Below are 27,273 nucleotides of genomic sequence, written 5' to 3'. Positions count from 1 at the left end.
TGAGGCTCACGCTGAAAACATTCCTGAGGTGTGGATGGCTCGAGCAAGGACCGGGGAACAGGAATCCACAGCCAGAGATCAGAGGATCAGCTCAAGGGTGGCCAGAGCCAGCTCAAACTACCCCAGGCTACAGCATGAAGCATATCACAGTGCTGCTGTGACAGGCAGCACCGAACTGAGCCACAGCCTGACACCTCACCCACAGCCTCAGCCCTACGCTCACCAACACTGAGCTCTTCAGAGGTAAGGGTCTGCTCCAAAGCACCCTGAAATACCCCAGAACACCTCCCTGCATCTGCAGCCTGGCCGCCAGAGACCTGCTGCCCAGGCAGGCCGCCAGGACTGTTCTGTGGCCAGTCCAGCTTTCAAAAGCAGATATTTCTGGACAGGAAGCGAATGATTCCTTCTTCACTTCCAAATCTGATCATGTTTTCTCTTGTGTCTCTTGGTTTTGTTGGTTTGGATGTGGAAAGTTCCCAGTGTTTGTCTATGTTGGAGACCAGGCAGGGTGGTGAAAGCAAACACTGCTCACTGGAGGAGGGGGACATTCTAAGATGGACAAACTAACCCCAGGCATTTTCCACATCTTACAGCCAGCCCTTGGCAGAGCCTGTTGCAATAACCTGGGTGTCTTTGTGCTGTGTCTCAGCACCTCATTCCCAGCTCACTGTTTCCATTAGCTGCAGAAATCCCAGCCCAACCTAGAGCTATCTCAGCCTGGCCTGGCCTGATGTGACCCATATCGTGTGGGAGCAGAAAGCCCAGTGTGCCTCAGAGGGACATGGCCACCATCCATACCAGACCGCACACCTCTGCCTTCCCCAGGGGACCATCTCCAAACTCATTCTGTCCTTGCCTCTCTGCCTATATCAGCACTTCTGCAATGCAACCCAGCAATTCTCAGCCTTGCCTTGCCCCTTATCTACTTCTCCTCACCTCCCACCCTTAGTGAACACATGCTGGTGCAGTCAAGGGAAGCATCTTCCTGCACTCAGAGGTGCCAGGCACCTTCATGGACATTGGTGCCATCAGAATGCATCCTGGAGTGCCTCTGGCTCAGATCTCATAAAGATCAAAGTCTGGAGAACACTCCTTTCCTCACTGGGGAGGAGGATGGGATCTTTGGTGCTTCTCCCATTTTCCCAGTAGGTACCTGCTGGAAGCATCAGGAGCAGGGAGCAAGGGGCTTCCTTCCCTGGGAAAAGCAGCAGGATTCACAACACAGATCAAAAGTCACAATGCAAACAGAAAAGGCTGCAGAGGGTTCTCCCTGCACCAGCCTCTCTCTAGTGGTGGCAGTTTTGTATGGCAAACACAGCGGTGGGGACCAGTCCTGGACCAGCCTGGTGGAAACTGATGGGACCTCCCACCCTGACGAGAGCCACCCAGGAGCGTTCAGGTCCCTCCACAGGGACTCCTCCTTTCGCCCAGCCTCTCTGTCCCCCCTGGGGTCTGCACAGCCCCTGTCACCGAGGCGGCAGCCGGGACATCCTCCCCTGGTGCGGGTGGGAGCGCCGGGAGCTGGTGCCTCCCTGCCCTGGGCGCCCGCGAGCGCTGCTCAGCCGCCCCGGATAATTATAGCTCAGCTCTTTATATACCCCCGGCCGCGGGCACAGGAAGGAAGGCCCAGGATTCGTGCTGCGTAACAGGGCTCCCACCCCTTCCCCGTTCCCCCTCCCACCTGCACCCTGAGTGCGAATTCAGCGCGTGTGACAAGGCACCAGCACACAGCCTTGTTGTTCAGAGGTGGCTACAGCCCACAGTTTCCCCTTTCTGGCCAGGCTGGAAGAAGCCACCCATGGGACCCTGCTCCGGGCTCTCTGCTGCTGCCCCGCTCTGTGCACTGCTTCCCCTTTTCTGCATCGTTTGTGGTCACCTCCTGCATCCCTCAAGCTGGCGGTGTCTTGGTCCCGCACCTCGTCTAGGGACACAAAGGCTCGTCCCTGTCCCCACGCACGGCCGATGTACGGCTGGTCCTCCCCAGGCTGGGACTCCAGCATCCTGCACCCATCCCCAGAGCCCTGGGGTGCACTGAAGCACTCAGGGCTGGTGCGTCAGTGCTCCCCTCCTTCACTCAGGTTGGCTGCAGCATCTCTGTGCCAGTCCTTCCCCCCATTGCCCTCGCATCCCAGGATGTGGTATCAGCACCCCAATCCCATGCTATTTATCATCCCTAGAGCCACGGAGGTTGTTCCTCTGCAGAGACTGGTCACCTCCATAGATGGGGAGGGAAGCCTGGGCAGCTGCTCTGGGCCAGGCAGCATGTAGCGGTGCTGAACGGGGCAGCACAGCCCCTGGCCTGCCCCACGATGGCCCAGCTCTGTGGTAGGATGGGGACTGGCTGGTGCCCACCCTGCTCTGTAGCCAAGCCAAAGCTGCCTGTGTTTGTTTGGGCTGTTGGATAACTTCGAAAGCAGAAGCTGGAAGAGCTGGCGGCCGAACAGTTTGTTCTTTCCAACTTGCACACGCCGCTGCCTCAAACCACAATGCCTCACAGGGGCTGGCGGTGAGATGCTTGAACCACAGCCCGGCTGTGCCTGCTCACAGCAGCACCCTGCACCACTGCCATGGCCCTGACCCTCACCCGCAATGCACTGGCCAAACCCCTGTGCCGAGCTCTGCCTTCCTCCCCTGGTGCCCTGCTTACTGCCAGAGAAGGCACCAGAGCAGTGAGAATGGGTCTCTGCAGGGGTCTCAGCCCTGCACCGCAGGCCTGGCACCACGGTGAGGGGCTGCTGCCACCTCCTGGACATGCTCCTGGCCCTGGGCATGGGCAGGGTGGCAGGGCTGCCACTGGGCTACACCCTGCACCCATCCACCCTGCACTCAGCACCTGCTCCAGCCACCCTGGTCCCAGCCATCACCACCCATGCTGGGGAAAGATCAAGGGTTCAGCGCTGCTGTGCCAACCGCAGCATGTCCTCCCCCTGCAGAGCCCTTATCTGCCTGACACGTAGCCGCTGTGAACAGGGGCAGAGGACGAGGCCATCAAGGCCGCAGTGAGTTGTGTGTCAGGGAACGTGCCGGCACAGCTCTGCCAATGGGCAGCACTGGGAAGTGGGTCAGAGTTACTTCTGGGCAGCCTCATTTCCCCAGGCAAGGAGGGGATGGGGCTGCAGTGCTCTGGTGCCACCCACTTGGGGACCAGGAGGCTCCACACACACCCTCAGAGGGTGTCACTCCCGGGTACAGCACAGTGCTGTGCCTCAGCTTCCCAAGTACCAGGAGGTGAAGACAGGAGTCACACAGAGCTCTGTGCCATGAGGAGAAAACAAGCAACGCTGAGACACACACAATCCCTGCCCAAGGCTGCTCTGCTCCTCTGCAACCCAAGTGAAGTGATGGAAGCAGAGCTACCTGGCCGTGCAGGATGGGCATCTGGGTCTGAACCGGGGCAGGGATCCACAGCTCCAGGTGTGCCTCGGGAGGCATAAAGCCTATCCCACTAAAGGGTACACCCTTACCGGATCAAAGCAAAAGGCATTTTTCAGAGCTGGGTACCAGCACCCCTTACTGGGCTGCATCACATCTCCCTTTAGCTGTTGGAGCACTTCAACTAGTGATGCAGGGTCCCAGCTCCCAGCACCAACCAAGAGCTTCCAAACAACTATAGGGACAAAGTTGAGGCTGGGTGAGACTGAACAGCTGGCACTGGGTTCACCCCATCTTGGAGTCTGCCAAGACCCCTCCCCAGTGCTGGATTGCTGGGGTGAAACACTTCCAGGCTGGGACAGAGCAGCAGATGAGGAACAGGGTATGCTGCAGCCCCAGTCAGGAGGTGGGGTGGAGAGGTGGGGAATTGAAGAAGTTGCAGAGGAAGGAAAGCAGTGACATGGCTGCTCTGGAGGGAGAGGAAGGCCAGCAAAGCTGTGACAGAGGGAAGACAAGCAGGGATGGAGCAGAAGCCAAGTGGACACAGAGATGAGGATGCTGTGGACTTGCTCAGGCTGTGGCTTGCCTCGCTGAGGACACAAGCAAGGCTGACCACGACCAACAGCTCCTCCTGCCTTGGTCACACACACTGTGCCTGGTGGCTGAGAGCCACAGGGGGCTGGGACATCGTGCCCCATCACTGAAGTGTGACTGGGCACCACGTCGTGACTCAGGCTGCCGTCACCATGCATGGGGCAGGGCTGTGGACAGTGGCCCAGGCAGGGGCTGCCCAAGGAAGCCTCATGAATGGTTCAGGCAATGGAGGGAATGGCAGGGTACACATCACAGCAGGGATTAAAGGAGAGGGCAGGCTCTGTGGCAGCCGCTGTGGCTTGCCTTCACCTGGGACACGGTGTCCTGGGGAACTGCACAACCTCAACAGCTCTGCACCAAGCACACTGCAGAACAGGCAACATTGGAGGCAGCAAGAAAGCTGCAGGCTCAAGTGCTTTCATGTGGTCTCAGGGCTTGTTTTGAACCTGCTTATGGTGAGGGCAAGTTCAGGCTTCAGCTCTGGGGACAGACTCGGGCTGCAGCTCTGCTGTGCCTCCCTGTGTGGGAAGGCAGAGCTGCCCAGGTCCTGCTTGAGGGCCTGGGAATTGCTTCCTATAGGACACCAGAAACAGCAGCCCCGCTGAGGAATGCAGCTGCTGTTGTGCTGGCAACAAGCAGCAGAGCTGGGGGATCTATCCAGTGCCACACAGGCTGCGTGGCTCCCTGGAGGAGCAGAGCAATGGAGCAAGATAAGGCCCCACTGTGGCAGATGGGACAGATGGGCAGTGTGAGCCTCCTCCAGTGCAGGTGCATTTGAGGTCAAGCAGAAGAGAGACTCCAGACATCAGTAGCACTTGCCTCCACTACTCTCCATGGAGGGGAGGACCCAGCAAAGCTCTTGGCCGCATTAAGCAGGCTGCTCCCAACCGAGGGACTGGCCTTTGCATGCTGCAGAAGCATTGGGATGTGCTGGATCCACGTGACAGGAGCCTGCGAATGAGCTTTTCTAGAACTCTGCTTTCTGGTTGCCTCCAGCGCCTTCCAAGTCAAAGCCACAGGCACCCAAAAGCTGACTGGGGCCAGTCCCCCAGTTGCTATTAAAAGCTGCCCATTTGTACCCCAAAACCTTGCAAGGCAGCACCGAATCCTCCAGGCTGGACTCAGGTGCCATAGCAGTGGATGGGCTGTTCCCGTTACTGCTGCACAAGGAGCCTGCGAACCATGTGGAGCTGGGACTGGCTGGGAAAGGGATATGTACAGCCTGGCTTCTCACTCTAATGGCTTCTCCCAGGCTTCCCCAGCCACATCCCCTTTCCCCGTGCCGGCAGCTGCCCAAAGCCAGCATCCAAGCTCTTGCTCAGCAGTGCCGGGTGTTCCTGGTGCATCAGGACTAGCTGCATCCCGCTGCTCTCCGCAAGGGAGAGGCTCCCCGGGGCACAGGCAGCTGTCCCTGTCCTCGCAGAAATGGCGCATCTCGCTGACACCAGGACAGGTCCTGGCGCTGCCCCGGATGGGAGCTCCGCAGGGTGCAGGATCAGACGCACTGCAGGAGCGCGGTTCCCACGAGCCCATGAGGACGGCTACCGGGAGGACAGATGGGAACGCACTGGCCTGTGCTGGGAATGCATTAGCCAGGCTGGGAACGCAGTGGCCCAGGATGGCTCTCTGCAAGCACATGGTATTTTTAACTCCCCATCCCTCGCTCATTTGTGCCGGGCAGCGGTGGGTTCCGCTGTTTACTGTGGGATCAAGAGCCCTTTTTTTTTCTATCCAGTACTTCTGGGCTATTTTTAGGCATTTCTCGGTGGGTCTGCCACAGACACTTCCCAAGGCTGGAGCAGGTGCCTCACTTTGTGTGCCCCGAGGAAGAGGGGAGATGTGCAGGGCAAGAGCTGCCAGGAAGGAGAAGAGCTTCCCAAACCGGGTGGGGAAGGCACATCCCTTGCAGCACCCCATGCTGTGTGCAAGAGCAAGCTCAGCTCCTCACAGGCAGCCATGGTACACAAATACCTGCCGTACCCTGAGGGAGCTGTGATGCCCATGTCTTCCCAACCATGCCAGCAACAGCCTTCACCTCTCCAGAGCCCAGCCACGAGAGATCCTCCTCCCCGGGGCCAGATCCTGCTGCAGCCTGGGGCAAGGTGGGGATATGGAGGCAGAAAGAGGGACATCTGATCGAGGGAAGCTGATGGAGCTGTGCAGGGCTCAGGATGCCAGGAGCAGGTCAGATGTGGCTGTGGCAGCTCAGGAAATGCCAAATGAGGCGGCAGAGCTGGGGTCAGCCAGGACCACATTCAAGCTTGGGATAAGGACCAGCCCCTGTGGGATCCTACATGTGAGAGTGTGAGTGAAACGGTACCCACTACTGCTGTGGTGCACCAGTGCCATGGCAGAGCCTCCCTGATACCAATGTGGGTGACACTGCCCTGTCCCCAAACAGGGGGACATGGCACATAACAGCACACCCTGAACCCTTTGCCATGGCTGTGTTTGGGAGAAGGAAGCACCATATGGGCAGCAAAGACAGAAACAGCCTAAATCTTCATCAGGCAGCGTGAGTCTGGCCTGAGGCTGGGGTCTTCCAACTGCAACCCCTAGAATATGTGTGTCACCCCATGGGGCTGGGGCAGGAGGAGGTGGTGGTACCGCTTATGTCCCCACAGCCCTCTTCCCCCTGCGAAACTGCAGAGCTCTGAGCTTCTTGCAGCTCCAAGAAGCCCAGAAAGAGCCAGAAGCTGCTGCAGGACAGACGCCTACATTGGCCCTTGGCCAGGTGGAACGTTCTAGGCTGTTACGCAGCACTGGAGCTGCTCACAAGGGCACTGCAAACCCGCGTCACAGACCCAAACAGTCGCGGCCAGCTGGGCTGGGAATTCTGGGTTTGTTTTCTTTGCCTTATCAGGATCGTGCCGAGCTCGGCTGTGATCCCGGCGAGTGGTTTACGCAGGCGTTTCTGGATGCAAATCATTAGGTAAGTGGTGGGATTGCTCCAGAGGCTCCAGCCATGCCGAGTGGCAGGCACATGCATCCCTCCACACCTGCAGAGCCCCATCCCCATCCCGAGTGTGTGTGAGCCGCTGCAGCAGTGTTTGTGTGGGTGACAGCCGGGGTGGGGGGCTGACCATGAGGTGCTGGTGCCACAGCCCTCTGCTCACCCGCAGCGCTCCCCACACTGTGTCCACCCACCGTGGTGCTGCAGGGAGCGCCTGTGCCAGTGACCCTGCTCCTGAAGGCCACTGGCTGCAAGCCAGGTGTCCCTGGATTTGTTATTGATTGTCCTTATCATTGCTCCAAGAGAACACCATGTCCAAGGATCCAGCAGCAGGACGAGGCTTGCTGCCTCTTCTGATGCCTTTTGCCCAAACTCTGTCTCTCCCCAGTGGAGAATGTGAAGGCACTAAGCACCCACTGCCTGCACTTGCATCTGCCTGCATGATGCCAGGAGCAGAATGCAGCCTTTCCCCTGGTTCCAGCCATCTGCTGCCAGGAGCAAACCACGCGTTCCCCTTTCCTCTCGCCCCCAGCCCCATCCAAAGACCAAGTTCCCTGCACAGCATCAGGCCCCAGCATGTGCCCCTTCCCCATGAGTGCTCATAGCAGTACCCTCTGAGGGTACAGCTCATCATCACACTACTGCTTGGGTCTGAATCCCACCATGCCCTGATTCAGCACTGCAGGGACTTGGGAAGGGATGGTGGGGCCTGGTCCGGACCGGTGTCAGAGTAAGCAGTGGTGCTGCTCCATCACAGCCGTGTGGGGGGAACAGCTGGGTGCAGAATGGTGTGAGCCACCCCAGGCCATGACAGCTGTCACATTCTGTGACATCCTTAACCACAGCACCCACCTGCAGCAAAACCCCAGTTAATCACTTGTATTCACCCTGTGGGTGAGACACAGAGCAGCCAACAGTGGGTGCCTGCCAAGGCAGTTCTAGGTGATGGCATGTGAGCACACGGGAGCCCTGGGTGAAAACCTGTGAACTGGGAATTGTTTCTACTTGGTGGGAAAATCTGTGTTTGGGGCACCACCAGTCTTCCGTGCACAGAAGCAATGGAAATCTTCCTTCCTCCTCCGCAACCTCCTCTCTGAGGCCACAGCAAAGATACCACCACTGCTCTGGGTACAGCAGCGGGGAGCGGCCCCAGGGTGGCTCTGGCTGCAGGGGAGCTGATGGTCCTGAGCCAAGTCGGGGAGAAAAGGAGCACAAAGGGCTCCTCCTGCTACACCAGACACCTACAATGGAGGCCGGGTCTACCCTGTGCTGTTTCTGCTGCAGGGATTCGCCACGTCCCTGCACATGGGCCACAGGGTGCCTGTGGGCACAACACAATAGCAGTGTGCCTAAAGCTTGACTCCTCCCCACATAAAACCAGCTCGGTATTAATTGCAATTACTCTGCATTAAAACCATGATCTGACTGTGTCCTTAGGTCAGCACAGGCCCAGTGGTGAGTGCAGTTATATATAGATAACACATGAGCACAGCACGTCTGCTCCCTCCACACCTTACCCATACTGATGGACATGGGGTGGTGGGGTGACAGTGTCTGCCCTGGGCATGGGTCCCTTTCATGCACACGGGCTTTGTGCAGGCCTCCCCACAGGCAGAGGCATCACAGTGTCTGCAGTCCTGCTGCTGCCAGCCAACTGCCCAAGGGATGGGCACAGGGGCACCAGGGTGGCAGAAGGGGCATGTCCAGGAGGCGACGAAAGAGAGGATGAACAAGAGGAAAGAGAAAAGAAACAGAAACAAAGCAAAAGAAAGAGAATGGAAGAGAGGGAAGATAGGAAGGAAGACAGAGAGGGAGGGAGGGCAGGCAAGAGGGAGAGAGCTTATGTAGTAACTCAACCCAAGGACACAGGAACGGCCCCATGTTGAGATGTGGGTGGTTGGGTCACCTTGGGGGTAGTGGCACCCCAAGCACCCCTGTAGGATGCCCCAGGTAACCCAACCACCCCTTGCCTTGACTTGTGCAAGGCAGCCCTTGCACGGCAGGTCCACAGGGCTAGCAGGGGCAGGTGGGACAAGCCGCACAGGCGGCTCTGGGGCAGTGCCCCGGCAGGGCGATCCGCTGCCAGAGCAATGGAAAATCCCCGCGGGCGCGGGCACTCCCTGCGCCCGGCACTTGGCGGCTGCGGCACTGGGCATGCCCCGGGCTGTTTGTCAACACGTTTCGCAAGGGCCGGGCAGGGCCCGGCTGGGCCAGCGCGCTCCTGGAGCAACCGGAGCTTGGGAAACAACCCAGCAGCACCCCCCCCTCCCCGATGGATGCATCAGCAGGAGCTACAGCAGGAATGTGACAATGGCACATCTGGGTGAGGCTGCTGTGCAGGCATAGACTGGTGACTGCATGGGCTGCTCGAGAGATGACACAGGGCAGCAGAGCCAGCCTGTCCCCAGATAACCGATGATGTGCAGAACTAGCACAAACAGCCCCCTCGGGCAGGGAAGGAAGTAGGCACATCCCAGGGACACAGAGCTGCCATCAGGCCAGCCTGGAAACCAGCGTTATCGCTGCCACTGCCCTGGCTTGTGCTCGAGACAGCCCACCCTACCCATGGTGGTGTACATGGTCAGGATCAGCAGGTGCTCAGCAGGAGCATGTTGAGGAGGCACAGTGTGAGGAATGGGGTTCTACACTGGTGGAGGCACCCTGGAGCCCAGGAGATTCTTAGCTGCTCCGAAAATCTCGAAGTGCACTCCAAAGCCCTGCTCAAGAGGGAAAGGAGTGTAGCTGGGTCATGGGGTGGGTGTCACCTCCCCAGGGTAAAGAAGCAAAGCGTGCCCTCCCCCAGCCCCTCAAAGGGGCCAGCAGCTCCCCTCGGCACCAAGGGGCTGTAAGGCAGCAGCCAAAGCCCCTTGTGGGGAGCAGGGGGGACGGAGCCCGAGGGTTCCTGGAATGGGAACATATAGGGAAAGCCACTGGGCTCCTAAAGCGAGCATGGCACAAGCCCCGGCAGCTGGGGCTGCGTGCACAGGCTTGGTGCGGGCCAGGCAGGCCGGCTGAGCAGAGGCATGCACAAACACTGTTCAATCGCGGGCGTGAACACTGTGTACTCGGCTTCCGTGCAGCGGGAACAGCTGCGGCGCTGCGGGGCAGGGGCCGGGAACCCCGAGCGGCGGTGGCGGAGCGACCTCCCGCGGCGCGGCACGGCACGGCACTGCCCTGGAGCTCAGCCTCAAAGCACCCAGCTCCGCTCCGGAGCCTCACAAACACTGCGGCTATCCTGACCCTTGGGCGAGCTTTGGCTTCCTCTGAGGGCTGCAGAAACCGGCGGGTGCCCCAGGGGCCTCCAAGTGCCCCTCTCTGTGGCCAAGGAGCCGCCGAGTGCCCTCCCGTGTAGTCCGGGGGCCTTTCCCTGTGCGCCTGGGACCTTCCCGTGTGCAATCCAGGGCACGCGAGTCCTGCTGCAGAGCATGGTGAGGAAATGACCGAGACCTTCTCCCGAGCCCTGGGGTAAACAGGGAGGTACCCAGCAGCGGCGTAACCCGGCCAAGCTCAGCATAAGATAGCTGATGGGAGCACAGCACCCCTTAGCGGTGGAGCTGGTTAAAAGCAGGCTCCAATGAGCCACCTGGAAATGCTGGCGTTTTCTGCGATCAGCTGGGAATTTAAGCACCTGAGCTGTTGGGTTTAAATCAGAACCCTTTAAATGTCCCTTCTCTTTTCCCCCACCCAGTGCTGTTCTACACCAAGCTCGGTTTTTCTGAAGCTTTATTTTAAGGATAAATTCTAAGTGACCCATTTTGCAAAGGGAAGAATTGTGCTTCATTTTCCTTCCTTTCACAAAAGTTTTTTTTCTGCTCTAGGGAAAAGAGCCAGCACAGCATTGGTGGCTCAGTGAGGGCCACCAGAACATAGTACTGTTAATCACCATCACTCTCTGCTTCCCCCCAGCCCCTGAGCCTGTGTCATGGCTCCCAGCCCAGCAGTGGTTACTGATGGAGCAGCTCCTGGTGCTTTCCTGCCAATTTCTCATGAGGTTTTAAGCCTTTGGTAACAGTGCAACAACTGGGGATAATAACAGGCATAACACCGCAAATGCAAGGCCCTGAATCATGTTTTCCTTCTAGCCAGGTGGTGCACCTCAGGATGAGGTGGTGGGATGGTTTGGATGTGGGAGTTGTGTTGCATATTCCCAACCTCCTCGTTCTTGGCTGCTCAATTTGTAATCAGATTGGAACAAGCTGATTGCTCAGTGTGTGTGTGGTGTTTGCTTGTTTGGTTGGCTCTGGTAATTGAAAAGTGCCTTAGTCTTTTTCACCTCTGGCCTCCAGATCTTAGTACTTCATTTCCAGAGCACATTCTATCCCATTTTTTCCATTTTGCATGGAAATGAAGCTCCAAGGGGCTACCATGGATTCTGGTAACTGTGCTCTGGCTCAGATCCCAGGAAGCTCACCAGCTCAGCCTAATAAGAAACAGCAAGAGCTGCTGCCTGGGCAGCGCCAGTTACAGTGGGATGAGCAGGGACATGGGGAGTTCCTGCCACGTACCGGCAGCTGATCTGGCCTGAGTTTCAAAGCTCTGTTCTTGCAAGCTGAAGACAAAGATTAAGGGAGACGCTTTGCACAGTAAACAAGAGGCCAAAGTGGGGCTGCTGGGGGAAGATCTCTGCTGAACCTCTTGAGCAACAGAGGAAGCCAAGTGCCAGGATTCGAGGAGGTAAAACAGCAAACCCACCAAGCGACTGGGGACAGAAATGGCAGAAGTGGCGTTGGGATTACATTTAGGAGGGATGTTCCCTCTCTGCCTTCTCCCAGATGACCCGTTTCACCCTTCTGGCTCTGGAAGAAACCTGTGAGACAGCTGACACCCAGGGCACTCCTAAGCCCTAAGGAAGCCTCGTCATCCCTACTGCCAGGTCTGGCAACTGCCAACGCTGCCACATTTCACAAGCTGGGTTTTAGCAAGCCCTGGCTTACAGTTTCTTCTGAGCAGGTGACCTGGGGCTCTGTCAAGCCTCAGATGTGCAGGTGCCAGGGAGGGTGAGGGAACACACAAACCTTTCCAACCTGTCCCTGTCATAATCTGAGGGCGCTCCGTGTTAGGGGTGGAGGGAAGGCAAAGGCCACATAAGGATCCAGATAAGGCCACAGGTATTCCAGCAGTACCCGGGAAATGGAAAACACAGCTTTAAACCCACCTTTGCACTTGTTTCCCTTGTCCTTGTGGGGTACGGGGCTCCCCCACCTCTCACAGCTGGCCAGGCCTGCCTGAGAAGCAGAAGAGCTTGGTCACTGACCCTCGGAGCAGCCTCCTCTGTTTTCCTAGGGTAGGGGAGGAAGGGCAGGCAGGGAGAGCAGCGTCCCCTGTGCTGCTCCACTCTCCCCGCCGGCACCAGGCCTCTTGGGTACGAGTCTGTAAAATGAGCACTGTTACCAAGATGACTTCGTTTCTACTTCCAGCCGAGGCTGTGTGGGGCAGAGGCCACCGCAGCACCCCGGGGGGTGCACGCTCCTGTGAATGCTGACAGCTGCCTTCGGGGTCATCGTAAAGGAACTTTCACAAGCAGCCGATCCCCTCTTCTCCTCTGGTCTCACCGAGCACTTCATTGCCAGCTCTGGAAGGGGAGGGGCGCCGCAGGGCACCTCGGGCGCTGCTCTGGAAGCAGCGGCTTCCCCAAAAGCAGCGGCTCCTGAACTCCAGCCCGGGCGGTTGGGATCATCCCTGGAGCTCCAGGGGCCGTGATCAAGCGACGGGAAAACCGCGGTGCTTGTTTGAAACTCGCGTTACCGGCCGCGTTCACTGGAGGCAAGCTCGGGCGAGGAGCTCGGTGCTCGACATGCGAAGGGACGGCGCGACCGGGGGGCGCCCTGCAGTGGGGAGGCGCGGGCCCGCAGGTCGGTACCAAGCTGGGGCTGCCCGGGAGGGGCGCCGCCCGGTGCGGCCTGTCCCGGCGGAGCGGTTGCCACAGAGACGAGTGCGGCGCGGCGCGATGTCGTCACTTCCGCGGCGGCGGGGGCGTGTCCGCGGGCGGCCATGGCGCTGTCGCGCGCGGAGCGGTGCCTCGCGCTGCTGCTGCGGCTGCTGTCGCGCGCTTGCCTGGCGCTGCTCGAGCTCGTGGCGCCCGGCCCCGCCCGCCGCGCGCCGCCGCGCGCCGTCCCGCCACCGCGCCACCGGCTGCTGCTGCTGCCCGCGCGGCGCCTCGCGGCGCAGCTGCGCGCGCGCCAGGTGCGGCAGGAGCGGCGCGGGCGCGGGGCGGGCGGGGCGCTGCGAGCCCGGAGCGGGGCCCGGGCCCGGGCCCGTTCTGCTGCTCCCGGGCCCTCGGAGCCCCGCGCCGCCTCTCACCGCGGTGTTTGTAGGTGACGTGCATGGAGGTGGTGGAGGCGTACGTGGAGAGGATCAGGGAGGTCAACCCCCTCATCAACGCCGTCGTTAAGGACCGGTAAGGCCGGGGGCAGAGGGACGGGCGGATCGTCACTGCAGCCTTCCCACAGGCCCTGCCGTTCCCGGCAGGGCGCTGCTCCGCACCGGGCAGCCTGGGGGCTCCCACAGCGGCTGAGCCGATTGCAGGAGCGAACGGCTCCTGCAGAGCCAGAAGGCTCCTGTCTTGCTTCCGGGTCCTCTTCTGGTTCCTCTCCAGTTCCCCGGTGCCTGCTGCCTGCAAAGGCACCTGCTGCTTGCCTGTCCGTCGAGGCTGGTGCATTCCCCACTGGCTGTTCCTTTCCAGGTTTGAGGAGGCCCTGCAGGAGGCCCGGCAGGTCGATCAGCTGCTTTCGGAGGGCCCTGGCGATGACTGCCTGGAGGAGAAGTTCCCCTTGTTAGGGGTGCCCATCACTGTCAAGGAGGCCTTTTCTCTGAACGGTGGGTTTGTCTTTGCTTCTAGGGCACATACTCCCCAGGGTGCCTGGAGGGAACCAGCATCCATTTCCCTGGTCCCTTTCCATATCCTCACCCCCTTTACCTGCACTAGTGTTTAGCCCCCAGATGCTGCAGGTGCCCTCGCTGGGTACCTGCTTCCTGCAGCCTCCTGGCCCTGATGCCTCCCTCCGCCTGCTGACCCTGACACCACAGGGATGCCCAACACATCTGGCTTGGTCAACCGCCGGAACGTGGTTGCCACCTCGGATGCTACAGTGGTGTCGCGGCTGAAGCAGGCTGGTGCCATCCCGCTGGGCGTCACCAACTGCAGCGAGCTCTGCATGTGGTATGAGTCCAGCAACAGGGTCTATGGCCGGACCAACAACCCCTATGACCTGCAGCGCATCGTGGGTGGCAGCTCCGGTGAGTGCCAGCACCTCAGCATGGTCCCTTGGCACAGTAAAATGCAGCAGAAGAGCTCCTGAGTGCTCTGCGGGTTGCTCTGGCTTGCTGCTGGGCTCCTGCACAGCTCGTGGGCCTCTTTCGTGGGCAGTGCAGTGGGCCATTTGGAGGTCCAGCTGCTTTGCACCTTGTAGCCGTTATTCCCAGCATTGCTTGGGCTCACTCTGCCTTATTCTACATGCAAACAGCAACACTGGTGCTGCACTCTGGCAAGAAAACCCCTTTGGCACATGTTCCCCATCTGTCTTCCAGACATGGCTAAAGCTGGGGCAGCTCCCGCCCTACCTGTGGGCAAAGGGAAGCAGCCACCATGAGATGCTCCTGCTTTGCTCTACAAGCCCATGTTTTCTGCTGTGCTTTCTCCCATGTAGGCGGGGAGGGCTGTGTCCTGGCAGCCGCCTGCTCTGTCACAGGTGTGGGCTCTGACATTGGTGGTAGCATCCGAATGCCCGCTTTCTTCAATGGAATCTTTGGCCACAAGCCCACAACAGGTAGAGTGGGCACAGGGATCTTCTCTGCTTTCCTCTGCAGCAGAAATGCCAGGAGGTGGAATGCAGGGTGCGGAGGAACCTGTTCTGAACATTCCTGTGCTTGCTGTGGTGGGGTTGCTCTTGGGAACAGGCAGATTCTTGCACGGAGCAGCCTGGCTTAGGCAGTGGGAAGCTGTCTGGTGGCGGGACGCCAGGCACATGGGAGGTGTTTCACCTCTGGTATTGCATCCTCAGCGTGGGATGTTTTCCCAGGGCCAGGATCTGCTGCCGAGTGCTTTTCCGCCTTCCCCTGCCCCGTGCTCCTTGCTGGTAGCTTCCTAGCATGTCCCTCCCTGCTGCAGGGGTGGTGCCCAACGATGGCCAGTTCCCCAATGCTCAGGGGGTTCGGACCAGCTTCCTGTGCACGGGGCCCATGTGCCGCTATGCGGAGGACCTGGAACTCATGCTGAGGGTCATGGCTGGCCCTAGCGTTGACAAGTAAGTTGCTCCTTCTGCTTCAAGCTGCTCAGCTGGTCTCAGCTGCATTCTGGCCAGCACAGGGGGTCAGTGCAGGGGTAATGACAGGTCTGTGACACCTAGGTTGCTCATTGGTTACGTCCCCCCTGGCTCCAGCAGGACCTGGGGCTGCCCTTCCCACCACCGTGTGCTCTGGGACAGACAGCCCTGGCCAGTGGGTCCTCCTTGCAGGAAGATCTTGCTTGTGAGCTGCCCTGGCCAGCACTGCTCAGCACAGCCCTTCCCTCCTGGGATTGGCCTTTCTTTGGGCTCTTAATGTGTGCTTTTCCTGTTGTTGAATGATACATTTTCCATCCCACACCATGGCCTTGTTCTCCTTATAGTCCATGCAGCCAAGCAGCTGTTTACGTGCATGCACCAGGAAGGAGCAGAGTGGAGATGGGGCAGAGCAGGCAGGTCCTGCATCTTTCTGCAGCCTGCACAGGGCTGCTTTCTCTATTACCACTTTTGTTTCTCATGTCCCTTGTGGTGCAGTCCCAGCCTTGTCCGTGGCCAGCATCTGTAATCCCAAGGTGCATTCTCAAGAGAGGAGGATTCTCTGAACAGCAGCAAATATGCAGGACTAGCTGGGGCTGACGGGGTAGTGAGCAGTGGGTGAGCTGTGCCTGTGTGACACACAGCAGCTGCTTGGGTGCCTTCAGGGACTGTCCTTCCCACCCCGATGGGTAGAGCTGGGTGGTCTGAGGCCAGATTGGGTGTCATAAGGACATGTTAACTGCTGCATGAGCAGCCCTGGCAGGCGGGAGGGAGCCAGGTCCATGTTTGTGAGCAAAGTGCCATTCTCTTCCCTTCCCTCCCCTCATTCAGGCTGAGGCTGAACGAAAAGGTGTCGCTGGAAAAGATAAGGTTCCTCTGCATGGATCATGATGGTGGGTCCGTTTTCGTGTCGCCTGTGGACAAGGAGATCTTGCAGGCCCAAAAGAAGGTAGGAGGGAATGGAGGCTGTCTCCTGCTGGGGCACGTCGCCTGACGAAGGGATGCCTGTGTGTCCATGTCTTTCCCTGGGCTACTGTCTGGGTGCTGCTCCTGCTGGAGCATCACTGGGGGTGGCAGGGAGGGTGATTGGGAAGCCTCAACATTGTTACCGGACAGAGCAGGTCCCACTTCTCCAGGCACAGGGATCTGGAAGGAGCTGCAGGATCCCCTGTGTGGCAGCAGGGTGAAGCTGCCCCTGGGCTCCCTGATGTCACTAGTTCCCATGGGCTGACTGCAGCACATCGCATCCTTGCAGGAACAAATACTTCCTCCTCTCCCCTTAGGTGGTGGAGCACCTCGAGAGTGAGCTGGGGGTCCAGGTTCAGCACGTGGCCATCCACAAGATGAAGTATTCTTTCCAGATATGGTCAGCCATGATGTCATCCAAGGACAGTGATGGGCAGGTGTGTCAAGAGGCACAGTTTGAAGGCACCAGGGAAGAGCTGGCTGGTTGGGACTGGCTGTGGAGAGCTTGAGGCTTCCCAGCCCCAGGGCTCTCTCTGCTCTGTTTGTCCCTCCATCTTCCTTCAGTCTCCTTCCAAAGCCACACCACCCCTTCCCCTTTGCTTTCCCATGAGCTGGCAGTGTGGCTCCCCGCAGAGGAGCTGCGTGACTTAGGGAGGGACAGGCCATTGGACACATAGACTTTTTCCTTGCATGGTGCTGTCCCCGCTCAGGTACCATCCTGCCTGGCTCTTGCTTCTGGGCTGTGTCTCCTGATGTTTCTGCTGGGGTTAATGCCCGTCTGGAGGCAGGGACCAAGGCAGTGAATAAGCAGCTTTTCAGCAGCAGGCCTGAGGGTGAATTGCAGCCGCTGCCCCATGCTCTGTGCATGCAGACGGGTTTTGTAGCTTAACTTCCCAGGAGCGTTGTACCTTGTTTGTTCTGCCACACAGGCAGAGATGAAGTGTCAGCCAAGCCCACCTTGGTGAAGAGGGTGCTCCTTGCCCCCTCTCTGCCTCCTTTTTTCTGGCCCCACAGCCATGTATAACAGCAGTGAATGCCTCCAGGAGACATGGTTACCTGGAGCATGACCCCTTGCATCATGGCAGCGGAGGGGCACTGAAAGGGGCTGCTTTGGGGACTCTCCCTCTACGGAGGAAGGTCCCCTTCCTGCTGTCTCTGGCATGGAGAGATGGTCCTGCTGCTTCTGCTCTGTATGAGTGCTGGAGCTATGTAACACTCCCGATGGGCAGCTCCAGTGTGCAATGGGAGCAGCTCACGTCGGGATAATGGGACAGGAGGTTTTGCCATCTCCTGTCAGCCTGTTCTTGCTGCAGCACGCTGCTTGGGCTGTTTATGGTGGGGTGTGGTGTGCTGTGTTGCAGGAGGCGCAGCTCTTCACGGACCTGCTGGGGGACCATGGGAAGCCGGTCTGGCCGCTGTGGGAGCTGGTGAAGTGGCTCGTGGGGATGTCTTCTCACACTCTGCCAGCTATCGGTGAGGAGCCCTGGGGAGGCCGGGGACAGTGCTGGGACAGGCAAGTTGTTGAATGGAAGCAGAGTCCTTGCAGCGACCCGTGAGGGGACTCTGGGGTTCACATGGAGTAGCTTCAGGCTGATGTTTGTGATGGCAAATGGGATTGGATATCCTGAGAGAAGCAGCAAGGACACCAGAGCTGCAGGCAGGGCTGGCTCCTGCTGCGAGCCCTGCCAGAGCCGCTGCAGCCTAGAGGGAGCCAGCCAGGGAGCTGCACTGGGCTTATTTCATAGCAGCATGTGCCAGAGAACCCTGGGGGGGGTTGTGCTGCTGCCTTGTGAGCGCTGAGGCAAAGCTGGAGAGATGCTGCCTGCAGAGCATGGGCAATCCGCTCTGGAGCTGGCAAAGGGGGAACTAGGGGAGGGGGGCTCTACTGAGGGCTGGGGGATGCTGCGAGTGGCCACAGTGTGTTGCATATCCTGCTTACCCACGGTGCTCTGTCTCTCTGTTCCTGCCTGTGGCCTTGCCCTACAGCCCTGGGGCTGACGGAGAAGGTGATGAAACTCAACCCTGGTGGGAATGCCAAGCTGGTGAGCATGGGGAAGAGCCTGCAGGAGGAGATGGAGGCCCTGCTGGGGGCAGACGGAGTGCTTCTCTACCCCTCCCACCCCACCATAGCTCCCAGGCACAACTCCCCCATATTCATGCCCTTCAACTTCGCCTACACGGGTGAGCACCTCTGACCCCTCTGCTGGGTGCAGGCAGGGCTGCAGCACACATCCTGCCTGCTGCAGCACAGCATGCTCTGCTGTTTTACCCAGAGCGTTTCCATCCCTGACAGTGGGTGCTGAAGCACAGAGAGGTGTTTCGCTGCACCAGAACATGGGGCCAGGATTATGCTCATGCTTTACAGTTCTATGGCATTTGTACCTGCTGTTGCAGTGGGGCAGGTCTGGTTGATGTGTCTGACCTCGGGGTGAGGGGACACCCTGCCCAGAAGGATGGACTCACATTGTTAGAGCTGCTGAGTTTAGCAGCCACATGAGAGCTGCTGTGCCTCTTGGAGTGCAGCTTGTTGCTCTCTGTGTGGCTTTCCTGCCACTGAGCTTGATGCAATCGTGTTGCAATGCCATCTGGCTTTGGAGTGATGGAAGGACAGTGCCTGGGGCAGGACTGTCCCAAAGCAGACCTTGGCATGCCACAGCAAGTGCCACATAAGTGTGTCATCACCTATAGGTGCAGTTTGCTAACATGCTGTGTTAACACCAGTGATGTTCCTTTGGTTTTGCAGTGCTCTGGCAAGGCCCAGCTCCCAGGAGCCCAGTGATGGGTGACAGCAGCCGGGGTGGGAGAAACCAGGGAGAGATTGATCCCGGTTGTGCTTGCTCTGATGTGATCTTCTCTCTTCCAGCCATCTTCAACGTGCTAGGCTTGCCAGTGACACAGTGCCCACTGGGCCTGAGCAGCGAGGGGCTGCCGCTGGGCATCCAGCTAGTGGCAGCCCCCTACAACGACCACTTGACGCTGGCAGTAGCCCGGTACCTGGAGGAGGCCTTTGGAGGATGGGTTTTACCTGGGAAAGTGTAGCCTGGGCACCTGGCGCTGCAGGAGGCAGGGATGGAGATGGTGGTGCCCAGTGAGGTGGCAGCGGGCACTGGTGCCTGTTCCTGGCTCCGCACCCTCTGGCAGTGGCTGGCAGTGCCTCCAGTCCCTCTCTGCAGCATCTTCTGCCAGAGGAGAAACCTTCCCTCCCCACCGCCCCTTGGGGTGCTGGTGCTGGAGGCTGAGAAGGTGTTCCTGGGCCTGGAAGTGCCCCTCCCTGTTCCACCTGCTGCTTTGAGGATGCTGAGTTGAAGGCTGGGGAGAAGAGGTGCTGCTCAGGGACAGCTACCCAGCACCACCCTTGAGGTCCCCTGGGGGCACCCATCCTCCTTGGCCTTACCCTGCCCGCAGTGCTGGGACTGCACCCGCACACACTGCAGGCTTCCTGGCCCCTGCAGCGTCCCTGAGCTGCCACAGGGTCCCCCCACCCTCACACCAGAAATGGAGAGGGCCTGAGGGTGCTGTGACAGCCATACACGCATCTCATGACAGCGCTTTGTGGTGTGGATAGTGGCAGGCTCTGCCCGGGGTGTAGCTGGCAGGAAAGGGAGAAGGAGCTTTTGCTCTTGTGGCTTTTGACAGCACTGGAAGAGCTCTTGAAATGCTCCTCTCTGTGTTGAGAGTGGTGAAGCATCTGCTGCCTGTGTCGCCTTCCCCCTTGTGTCCCAGTGGATCACTGAGCCTGATCAGACTACCCTGCCCTCCTGAGCTGCCTGGCCTCTGCCCCAGGCACAGGCAGGAAAGTGGGCAGCCAGCATGTGAAAGGCGTTTTCAGTAAGGGTGGTATTAAAGAGCCTGTCCTGTTTGCTGCTTTGTGTCCTTGTTCCCCATGGCTGTTGTCCTACTGCGGGGCTGCTGTCCCCTGGGCACTGGCCCTGACTCCACTTGCGCCATGGGATGTATCGAGGCTGCCAGCACTGGGTGCAGTACAGGGGCAGTAGTGAAGGTGCTGACATCTGCCTGAGGGGTGGCACTTGCCCACTGCTGGGCTCTTGGTTTGAAATGCCTGAACTTGTGTGCACCTGGCTACAGCAGAGTTGAGGGTGCTGGCGAGCTCTGGACATGCTGCTGTTGGTGGCTGTTAGTCTCATAGGGGTTGCACAGTTGTGCTCTTGACAAGCAGAATACCTGCTGCTTTCTCTCCCCCATGGGCTGCCAAAGGCTTGGGACTCACAGGGTGATGTTGAGCTGTGTGTGGATTCCTTGGGGTCTCCAGGGCAGAGCAGGGTGTGGGGTGCCAGCTCTGTGTGCCCAGCCTCCAGTGCCGAGTTGGCAAGGATAAAACCTTTTCCCAGTGTTGGCTTTGTGGGGGGGTCCTGGGTTGTGTCTGCCCTGTCCTGGTCCTGGCCAGGTCCCTGTGCTGCTGTCTGCTGTCCCGAGGGGATACTCGTGGTCCCTGCAATAGGGGATGCAGGCGCTGGGCACAGATGGGTGCTGGGCACAGGCTGTGTCTCGCCGTGCACTCGCAGAGGGCAATGCTGAGCCGGCCGAGCCCTGCCCGCCGGGAGTGTGCAGCTAGATGAGACACCTACAACAAGGAAGGAAGGAAGGAAAACCCCTGATCCAGGAAAAAGGGCACGAACCTCCCGAGCGGAACTGTTCGTGTGGGACGTCTCCTGCAGCCTCCCAGCACCGTGCGGGAAGGAGTCCGGCGCGGAGCAGACCCCGATGATGCTTCAAGCAGACGCTCTGGGAGCCGGGCAGGGGGTACCCGGTGCGGAGCTGTGAGCTGAGGGCGGTTGTTCTGCAGCGCCGTGGACGCCGGCGGCGTCAGCGTGTTCGCTCTCACAGGTTCCTGTTACACAGGGGCCAGATGAGCAGCTGCGTGGCGCGAGGTAAGGGGGGACCCTGGTGCTTCGGGGTAGCGGTGGGGGATGCAGGCGAAGGAAGCGATGCACGGAGCAGAGGGGGGTTAATCTCCGCCCTTTCAGCCAACAGGATGGCCGCTAAAACCATAGCTGTACAGAAACAGATGTGGGGAGGGTGCTGGGTCCTTCCTGCTGGCCAAAGAGGATGGGGACAAGTGTGCTGGGGTCAGCAGGGGCCATCCTGCAGCCACCCTCACCCCTGTGAAAGTGCTGCCTTTCCTATGGCAGGAGCAGCCCTGTCCCTGCCCACGCGGGCAGCCAGGTCCCTGCATTTCGCTTGGGAGCTGACTTGCCGCTGCTCTACACCTCCAGGAGTCCCAGGAACTGTCCTGGGAACCCCTTGTCCCTCCTGTGCCCTCTGCTGGGAGCCTGCTGCACCGTCAGGACGGTTTGTGCCGGCGCTGGAGCAGGGGAAGCCATGAACCTGCTGTCCATGCTTTGGCTCTGGCGTTGCTGAGGCCTCTTCTCGTGGCTTGGAGACAGCATTTTGGAGTTGCCCATTCCCACTCACCCGTTCCCTTGTTTCCAGCTCTGACTGCTCACAAGGAACAGAAAGTATGGAGCATTTTATGCACACCTGCCAAGGCAGATGTGGTCATTGGGTTAATGCAGAGGCAGCAAGTGAGAGTGAGCCAGTCCCATGGATGTTCAGTCTGGCCAGGGGGATGCTCCCACCCAGCTGCCTCTGAAGGTGACCCTGGGCTCTGTGCCTTCACCAGGAGGTGTGTCCCACAGCAAGGGGATGGCATAGGTGGTCTCAGAGCCTTTGCACGTGTCTCTCCGCAGTTTGAGGTTACCTCTGTAAATGACCAGAGCAGGAAAAAACATCCCTTGGTAGCTGAGAGGTGAGGCAAGGCCCAGGTAAGGAGAGATAGGCTGGGTTTTGAGGAAAGGGTGAGAAAGCAGGATGGGAACGTACCGCAGCACCGCCACAGCAACTATGGGGGGCTGTGTACCCAGGGCCCAGTGGGACCAGCCTGCACTGTGCTTCACGTGACCTTAGGTCTGTGCTGGGGACTTCTCGTTGCCTTTAGGGACAGACTGAACACCACGGGGCACCAACTGGGTGCAGCAGAAGGTCCTGTGGCATATGCAGGGTGCTGTGGCAGTGCGTGCCACCTACCCACTGTTCCCGCAGGCCACCTGTCCTGCTGCTGCTTCACCTGTCCCAGGGCGTGGCAGGGCGTCCCCTGCCACTCTGCCATGGCACTTGGTTCAAGTTGTGCCTGCAGCCGCTGCTTCAGGAAACAAAACATTTCCTCTGCTCCCAGGTTTCGGCTGCCTGACGTGTTTGCAGAAGGCAGAACAGCTCCAACTCGCCAGTCCTCTCCCCTTGGCACCCAGCCTGGCACCCTAGAGCTGGGGACAGATGGACAGCGTGCCGCAGGATGAGCTGTGCACTGAGACTGCTCCTGTCCCTGGCTGGTTGCACCCTGCTCGGGGGTAGGTTGGGGTCTGGAGCTGCCACAGGGTTCTGGGGGTGGCCTGGGCTGCAGTGGGAAGAGAAGCATGGGGTCAACTCTCAGGCCTACAGAAGGCACCTGCAGGAAGGAGAGAACTGAGTGGTCTTCAAGGTATGATGGAAAAGAAAACCCCAGGGTCACCAGCAGCCACGTTGGGGTGTCAGCCTTCCACTGCAGGCAGGATGCTGCAGGGTGTGCAGGATTTGCATGTGCGAGTGCTGAGCATTGTGCTGGCAGCTGGCACTGCCCAGGCCCAGGGAGTCGGGGTTTGCTGGTGCAGGACAGAAGCTGGGTGCTGTGGCAGGGGAAGGCCCCCGATGCCTGTGTGCAGCATGGCCAGGCAGTGACCGGCTGAGGAGCGGAGCGACGCTGCCTGACCCCGCTGCTCCCCCTCCTCAGGAGCTCTGTTGCCGCCACGGGATGTGAGGCTGGAGGCACAGAACTTCCATGTGCACCTGTGGTGGGAGCCGGACCCTGGGGCTGCGTTCCAGGCCGTGTTCCAGGTGGAGTGGAGGAGGAGGTAGGTGGAGGGTCTCGTCCCACTGCCCCCTGGAGCCAGGGGGTCAGGATCTGGCAGTAAATACCCCCAAGTGACCCCACAGCAGAGCCATCAGCAAGCTCTGGATGCAGCTCATTTAAGCCCTGCTCGAGCAGGGGCAGCTCAGGACCATGTCCTTTGGGCTTTGACTGCCTTCAAGGATGGAGCCTCCACAGCCTGCCCAGGCAACCTGTTCCCTTTCCTGGTGACCCACCCGGTGAAACCCACAAAGGGCTGCACTGGGGTTTGGGTTTGTTTGTTTGTTTTTCCCATATGCCTAAACAGAATTCCTGTTTAGCAGAATTCCTGTGTTTGCTGCCTCTTGTCCTTTCATTGGGCACCACTGAGGAGTCTCCATCTTCTTTACTACATCATGTTGATAAGCTTGTTCCTAATGCAGCCCAGGATGCTGCTGGCTGGTGTCAGTGCTCTGCCACGCTTACCCCTCAGATGGGATGGGCAGCCTTCCTTTTTGGCTAACAAGCTGCTGGAAAGGAGACATCCCTGCATTCTCTCCATGGGCAGAACCTCACAATGGATCGATGCAGGTGCCTGCTGGGGGAACAGCACTGGCCCCTCCTGGGTGTGTGAGCTGTATTTTGACAAGATCCATGACATCTACTGGGCACGGGTGAGAGCAGTAGCTGGAGGAGAGCATTCTGAGTGGGCGTACTCCCGCGAGCTGCAGCTCTACAGAGACAGTAAGGACCAGTAAGGAGCTCTGTCACTCAGCTAGGCTCCTGCTCTTCCCAAGGGACCGACGGGGAAAGAGGGCAATGGAGAGGGCTGGTGGGACATGGTGGGAAATCAAATGAGGATACTGGTGGGAAAAGTGCCAAGAGCCCTGACCAGGCAAGGGGATGGGAGCAACACTGCTGGAGAAGGGCTGGGTGAAGGGCAAGGGGACAGAGGACAAGGCACAGCGAGGTGATGACCATGGGTGGGAGGCCCCAGGCCACCGAGGCACTGTGACAGTTTGGGTCTGTGCAGGATGCAGCAAGATGGGGTAAGAAGAAGGATCCCCTCCAGGCTTTCCCTTTTAAAAGCATCCCCTGTTCGTCCCTGCCATGGCTCTAGGAGGTGCTGGGTATTCCAGCACGTGAGGCTGGCGCAGGCTGGGGAGGGCAGGAGTTGTCCCTCCAGCACTGTCTGCCGTGGCTGTGCGTGAGGTGCTGGCACATGCCTCTTCTCAGTCGCAGGCTGGCTGTCCTGGCCAAAAAACCTGCCTGTGTTTTGGAGGAAGAAAAACTTGAAGACCTTCCCACAGGGGGTTCTCACAGTGAACAGAATGTGTGAGCAGCTGACATGGGATGTAGGGTGCCTGCTTTTCCATCCCTCCTGCACCCAGCTGCCGTGGAAGCAGCTGCACTTTGCTGGAAGAGCTGTTGCTGTACTCCACAGTGAGTCTCCAACCATCATCTTATGGCTCAAGATGAGGCACTCAGCAGCAAGGAGCAGCTCAACCATGGCCTGTGCTGGTGTGACTAGAGACACGCTGAGCATCACAAAGATGTGGTGGTGGCTGTTTCTGGAGCTGGTTTCAGTCACAGCACAAAGCGCTGTCAGGCCAGGTCTGAGGAGGTCTCTGTGTGCTGGGAGAGGGATGTCAAACAGAAAAACATCATTTCTAGGGAAACAAGAAGCTGCCTTCTGTTTTGGGGGTTTTCATTTTCCTCTTCCCCTCCCTACAGCCATTGTGGGACCCCCCAGGTTGTCCTGGCTGCTCCAGGGTGACATCCTCAGTGTCAATATCATCATGCCACTCACTCCCTATCGAAGGAAAACCGGCTCCCAGAAGCCAGTTGACCGAGTGCTGCTGAAGCTGTGGTATTGGCTGTGCCTGTATGAAGGGGACATGCTGGTCCAGCAGGTACATAGTGGGGTTGGGCAAGTGGGGTGTCAAGTGGAGCAGTGCCCAGACCCCACCTCCAGCTGGCTCAGCCACACACCCCTTCTGCTTGCAGGTGCCCTGTAGACGAAGCGGGGAGGAAGCTCCGTGCACCTTCAGAGACCTGAAGCCCAGCACACGGTACTGCGTTCGGACGGTGGCCGCAGACATGTCCCGGGAGCGGAGCCGTGAGGCCGAGCAGTGCATGATGACTGCCATGGGCACTGCAGGTGGGAACTCTCACCAGCTCATCTTGGGTCCTGCTTGTGGCATGGGCATGTGTGGGGCTGTGGGTCACCCACACCCCCCCCCCCCCCCAGCCACTCCAGCTGGATTGGTGGCCCTGCAGGGACCTTTATATGGGAGATAGAATCATAGAATCAGAATAGTTAGGGTTGGAAAGGACCTTAAAATCATCTAGTTCCAACCCCCCTGCCATGGGCAGGGAAAAGAGTTGTTCTCTTGCTGTCCTCCTTGGGCTTGCCCCTCATCTTCTCAGATAGCCTGCCACAGGAGCTCTGGGGAGATGCAAGCATAGGGCAGGCTAGGGGGATGTTTGCTGGGTGGGATGCAGGAAGGGGTCTTTCTGCCCCTCAGCCTATTGTGACCTCCTCACAGGCTTTCCCTGGGTCCTCCTTGTTGTCCTGAGTGGCATCTTCCTGCTGCTGATTGTGTCCGGCCTCTGCTTCCTCCTGTGGCTTCTCTTCCCCAGCCCCTTGGAGACCCACCTGCCGAAAACACTTGTGAGTGAAGAGTGCTCCTCCCTCTGCCCCTCTGTGCTGTGGTTGAGTCAGGGTCCCCTGCACTTCCGGGGGGCTCAGCACCTCCTTACCCCCACCTCCTGCACCACCAAAACGTTGTCCAACCACCACCAAAACGCTGTCCGACCCTTTGCTCTCCTATTCTCCCTGGCTTCTGTGCAGGGATTGCTTGTGTCCCCAGGCACCTGAGAAGTCTCCCATGGCCTCTGGCAGCTGGGGCATAGCTTGGGAGCAGCAGTGTGACAGGACCTGTGGCCCAGAGCAGTCCCTGCAGGCTGAGGCTGACGCTGACTGTTTCCCAGCAGGGTCTCCTGAACGGGGAGCTGAGCGTGACCATTAGGACGCCCACCCTCGAGCTCCAGCAGGACTCTGTCGCCCTGCTCCTGCTGCCCATTCCCCACTCCCATGGGCCACCTGCAGCCGAGCAGACACCCGCAGCCCAGCGGCTCCTCACGGAAAGCCTTTACCAGAACACGAGTGGCTATTGTGCCAACGGGTTTGGGCCAGACTGCTGGGAGGGAAGGGACCCAACCTGTGTCTTGCATCCTGCGCTGGGGCAGGGCTTGGGCTGCCAGATCTCGCTGCCGCTGGAGAAGGATGGGGAGACGCGTAGTGGTGATGATGTGCTGGAGCAGCCGGTGCCAGTGGGACTGGCGGGAGACGCCTACACAGGTGACAGGGAATACCAGACATCCAAGACATGGCTATCCCTGCACCTCCAGCTCTATTCTAAATGCCAGTGCCCAGACCCTGAAGCAGGCAGCTGCCTTCCCCTGCCCACACCAGGCAGGAGCCCCAGCCCGGAGGACGAGTGGGAGAGGCTTGGCCTGGCGGGCAGCTGGGTACCGCTCAGCTCCGTGAAGCTGCCGGCCAGCGAGGAGGAGGAGGAGGATGGGGGGCAGTTCGCCTCCACCCGCCAGCCCCTGCGTGGCTGTGGGGCGGCTCCGCAGGCAGGTGACGGCAGCGGGCATGAGGGTGCCTCGGAGCAGGCAGCGCCGGGTGCGCCCAGCCCCTGCCTGCCGTCAGCCGCTGCCTGCGGCTACGAGCCGCGTCCCCCGGCTGCCCGGTAGCTGTAGCAGCTGTGTCCTTGATCACGGCATCCGTAGAGCTCGAGGTGGCTCCAGGAGCTGCCACAGCCACGATGGTGCGAGCTCAGACCTGCCCGTGCCCGCGGGGACAGAGCCGCGGCAGCTCCCGGGGCAGGCACAGGCTGCCATGAGCTGGTGACATCGGGATCTTCAGAGCTGCCCTTTGTGGTTTTGGTACTCCTGAGCCAGAGCATAAGGCATACATCCCAAAGCTGAAGCTCGAGACTTTTATCTATTTATCCATCTACATGTGTGTATGTGTGTGTACGGTATATATACTAGTGCAGATTTATGTATTTACTCACATAGAAACCTCTACTGAAAGAGTAGGTCTTTTATTTTCTTTTACTTGTCTGAAAATCCTGACGGTGCACTGGAGCTGGCTTTTAAATGACACTAATTTGCTATGGAAAACTGGCTCCACTCCTTGTTCTTTGTGTGTTACAGAACCACCACTGCCCTGTCTGAGA

General features: G+C 59.2%; 3 protein-coding genes across 6 annotated transcripts in view; 2 read left to right on the top strand and 1 right to left on the bottom strand.

The window, feature by feature from the left end:
* The window catches only part of MID2 (midline 2), a 153,794-nt gene extending 140,935 nt beyond the window's left edge, over positions 1 to 12,859 (bottom strand). Inside the window, exons 1-2 of the mRNA XM_065689186.1 lie at positions 12,311 to 12,859; positions 12,075 to 12,144 (exon numbers count right to left, since the gene is read on the bottom strand). The gene's annotated coding sequence lies outside the window, so the exon portion shown is untranslated. The remainder of the gene's footprint in view (positions 1 to 12,074; positions 12,145 to 12,310) is intronic.
* Positions 12,860 to 12,910: 51 nt separating this feature from the next.
* Positions 12,911 to 20,002, top strand: FAAH2 (fatty acid amide hydrolase 2). The gene is made up of 11 exons (XM_065689963.1): positions 12,911 to 13,102; positions 13,234 to 13,316; positions 13,602 to 13,735; positions 13,946 to 14,155; positions 14,566 to 14,685; positions 15,027 to 15,162; positions 16,009 to 16,126; positions 16,461 to 16,580; positions 17,505 to 17,616; positions 18,130 to 18,324; positions 19,007 to 20,002. Exons 1-11 carry the CDS (start codon positions 12,911 to 12,913, stop codon positions 19,180 to 19,182), a joined length of 1,596 nt encoding a protein of 531 aa, XP_065546035.1. The 3' UTR covers positions 19,183 to 20,002.
* A 1,055-nt stretch (positions 20,003 to 21,057) lies between these two features.
* Positions 21,058 to 27,217, top strand: LOC136019607 (uncharacterized). Of its 4 annotated transcripts, none has more exons than XM_065689964.1 (7): positions 21,059 to 22,508; positions 22,928 to 23,048; positions 23,592 to 23,767; positions 24,758 to 24,936; positions 25,031 to 25,184; positions 25,573 to 25,697; positions 26,018 to 27,217. In XM_065689964.1, the coding sequence occupies exons 1-7, from the start codon at positions 22,454 to 22,456 to the stop codon at positions 26,783 to 26,785; spliced, it is 1,578 nt and encodes a 525-aa protein (XP_065546036.1). In that variant the 5' UTR covers positions 21,059 to 22,453; the 3' UTR covers positions 26,786 to 27,217. The 4 variants fall into 4 exon arrangements, with proteins under 4 accessions (XP_065546038.1, XP_065546039.1, XP_065546036.1 ...); XM_065689965.1 differs by having other exon boundaries at positions 21,061 to 22,508; positions 26,021 to 27,217; XM_065689966.1 differs by lacking the exon at positions 23,592 to 23,767 and having other exon boundaries at positions 21,058 to 22,508.
* Positions 27,218 to 27,273: the final 56 nt, after the last annotated feature.

This window comes from Lathamus discolor, chromosome 9 (genome assembly GCF_037157495.1).
Source record: "Lathamus discolor isolate bLatDis1 chromosome 9, bLatDis1.hap1, whole genome shotgun sequence".
NCBI classification, from domain to species: Eukaryota; Metazoa; Chordata; class Aves; order Psittaciformes; family Psittacidae; genus Lathamus; species Lathamus discolor.
Note: the sequence above shows the minus strand (reverse complement) of the source record. Positions and strands in the feature narration are given on the sequence as shown.

What these genes read in the sequence shown, in the direction of transcription:
- FAAH2 (XM_065689963.1), top strand. Translation starts at nt 12,911, where the DNA reads ATGGCGCTGTCGCGCGCGGAGCGGTGCCTCGCGCTGCTGCTGCGGCTG. An exon ending in TCACACTCTGCCAGCTATCG is followed by an intron (nt 17,617 to 18,129) that starts GTGAGGAGCCCT and finishes CTTGCCCTACAG; the next exon opens with CCCTGGGGCTGACGGAGAAG. An exon ending in CTTCAACTTCGCCTACACGG is followed by an intron (nt 18,325 to 19,006) that starts GTGAGCACCTCT and finishes TCTCTCTTCCAG; the next exon opens with CCATCTTCAACGTGCTAGGC.
- LOC136019607 (XM_065689964.1), top strand. Translation starts at nt 22,454, where the DNA reads ATGAGCTGTGCACTGAGACTGCTCCTGTCCCTGGCTGGTTGCACCCTG. An exon ending in TGGTTGCACCCTGCTCGGGG is followed by an intron (nt 22,509 to 22,927) that starts GTAGGTTGGGGT and finishes CCCCCTCCTCAG; the next exon opens with GAGCTCTGTTGCCGCCACGG. An exon ending in CAGGTGGAGTGGAGGAGGAG is followed by an intron (nt 23,049 to 23,591) that starts GTAGGTGGAGGG and finishes CTCCATGGGCAG; the next exon opens with AACCTCACAATGGATCGATG.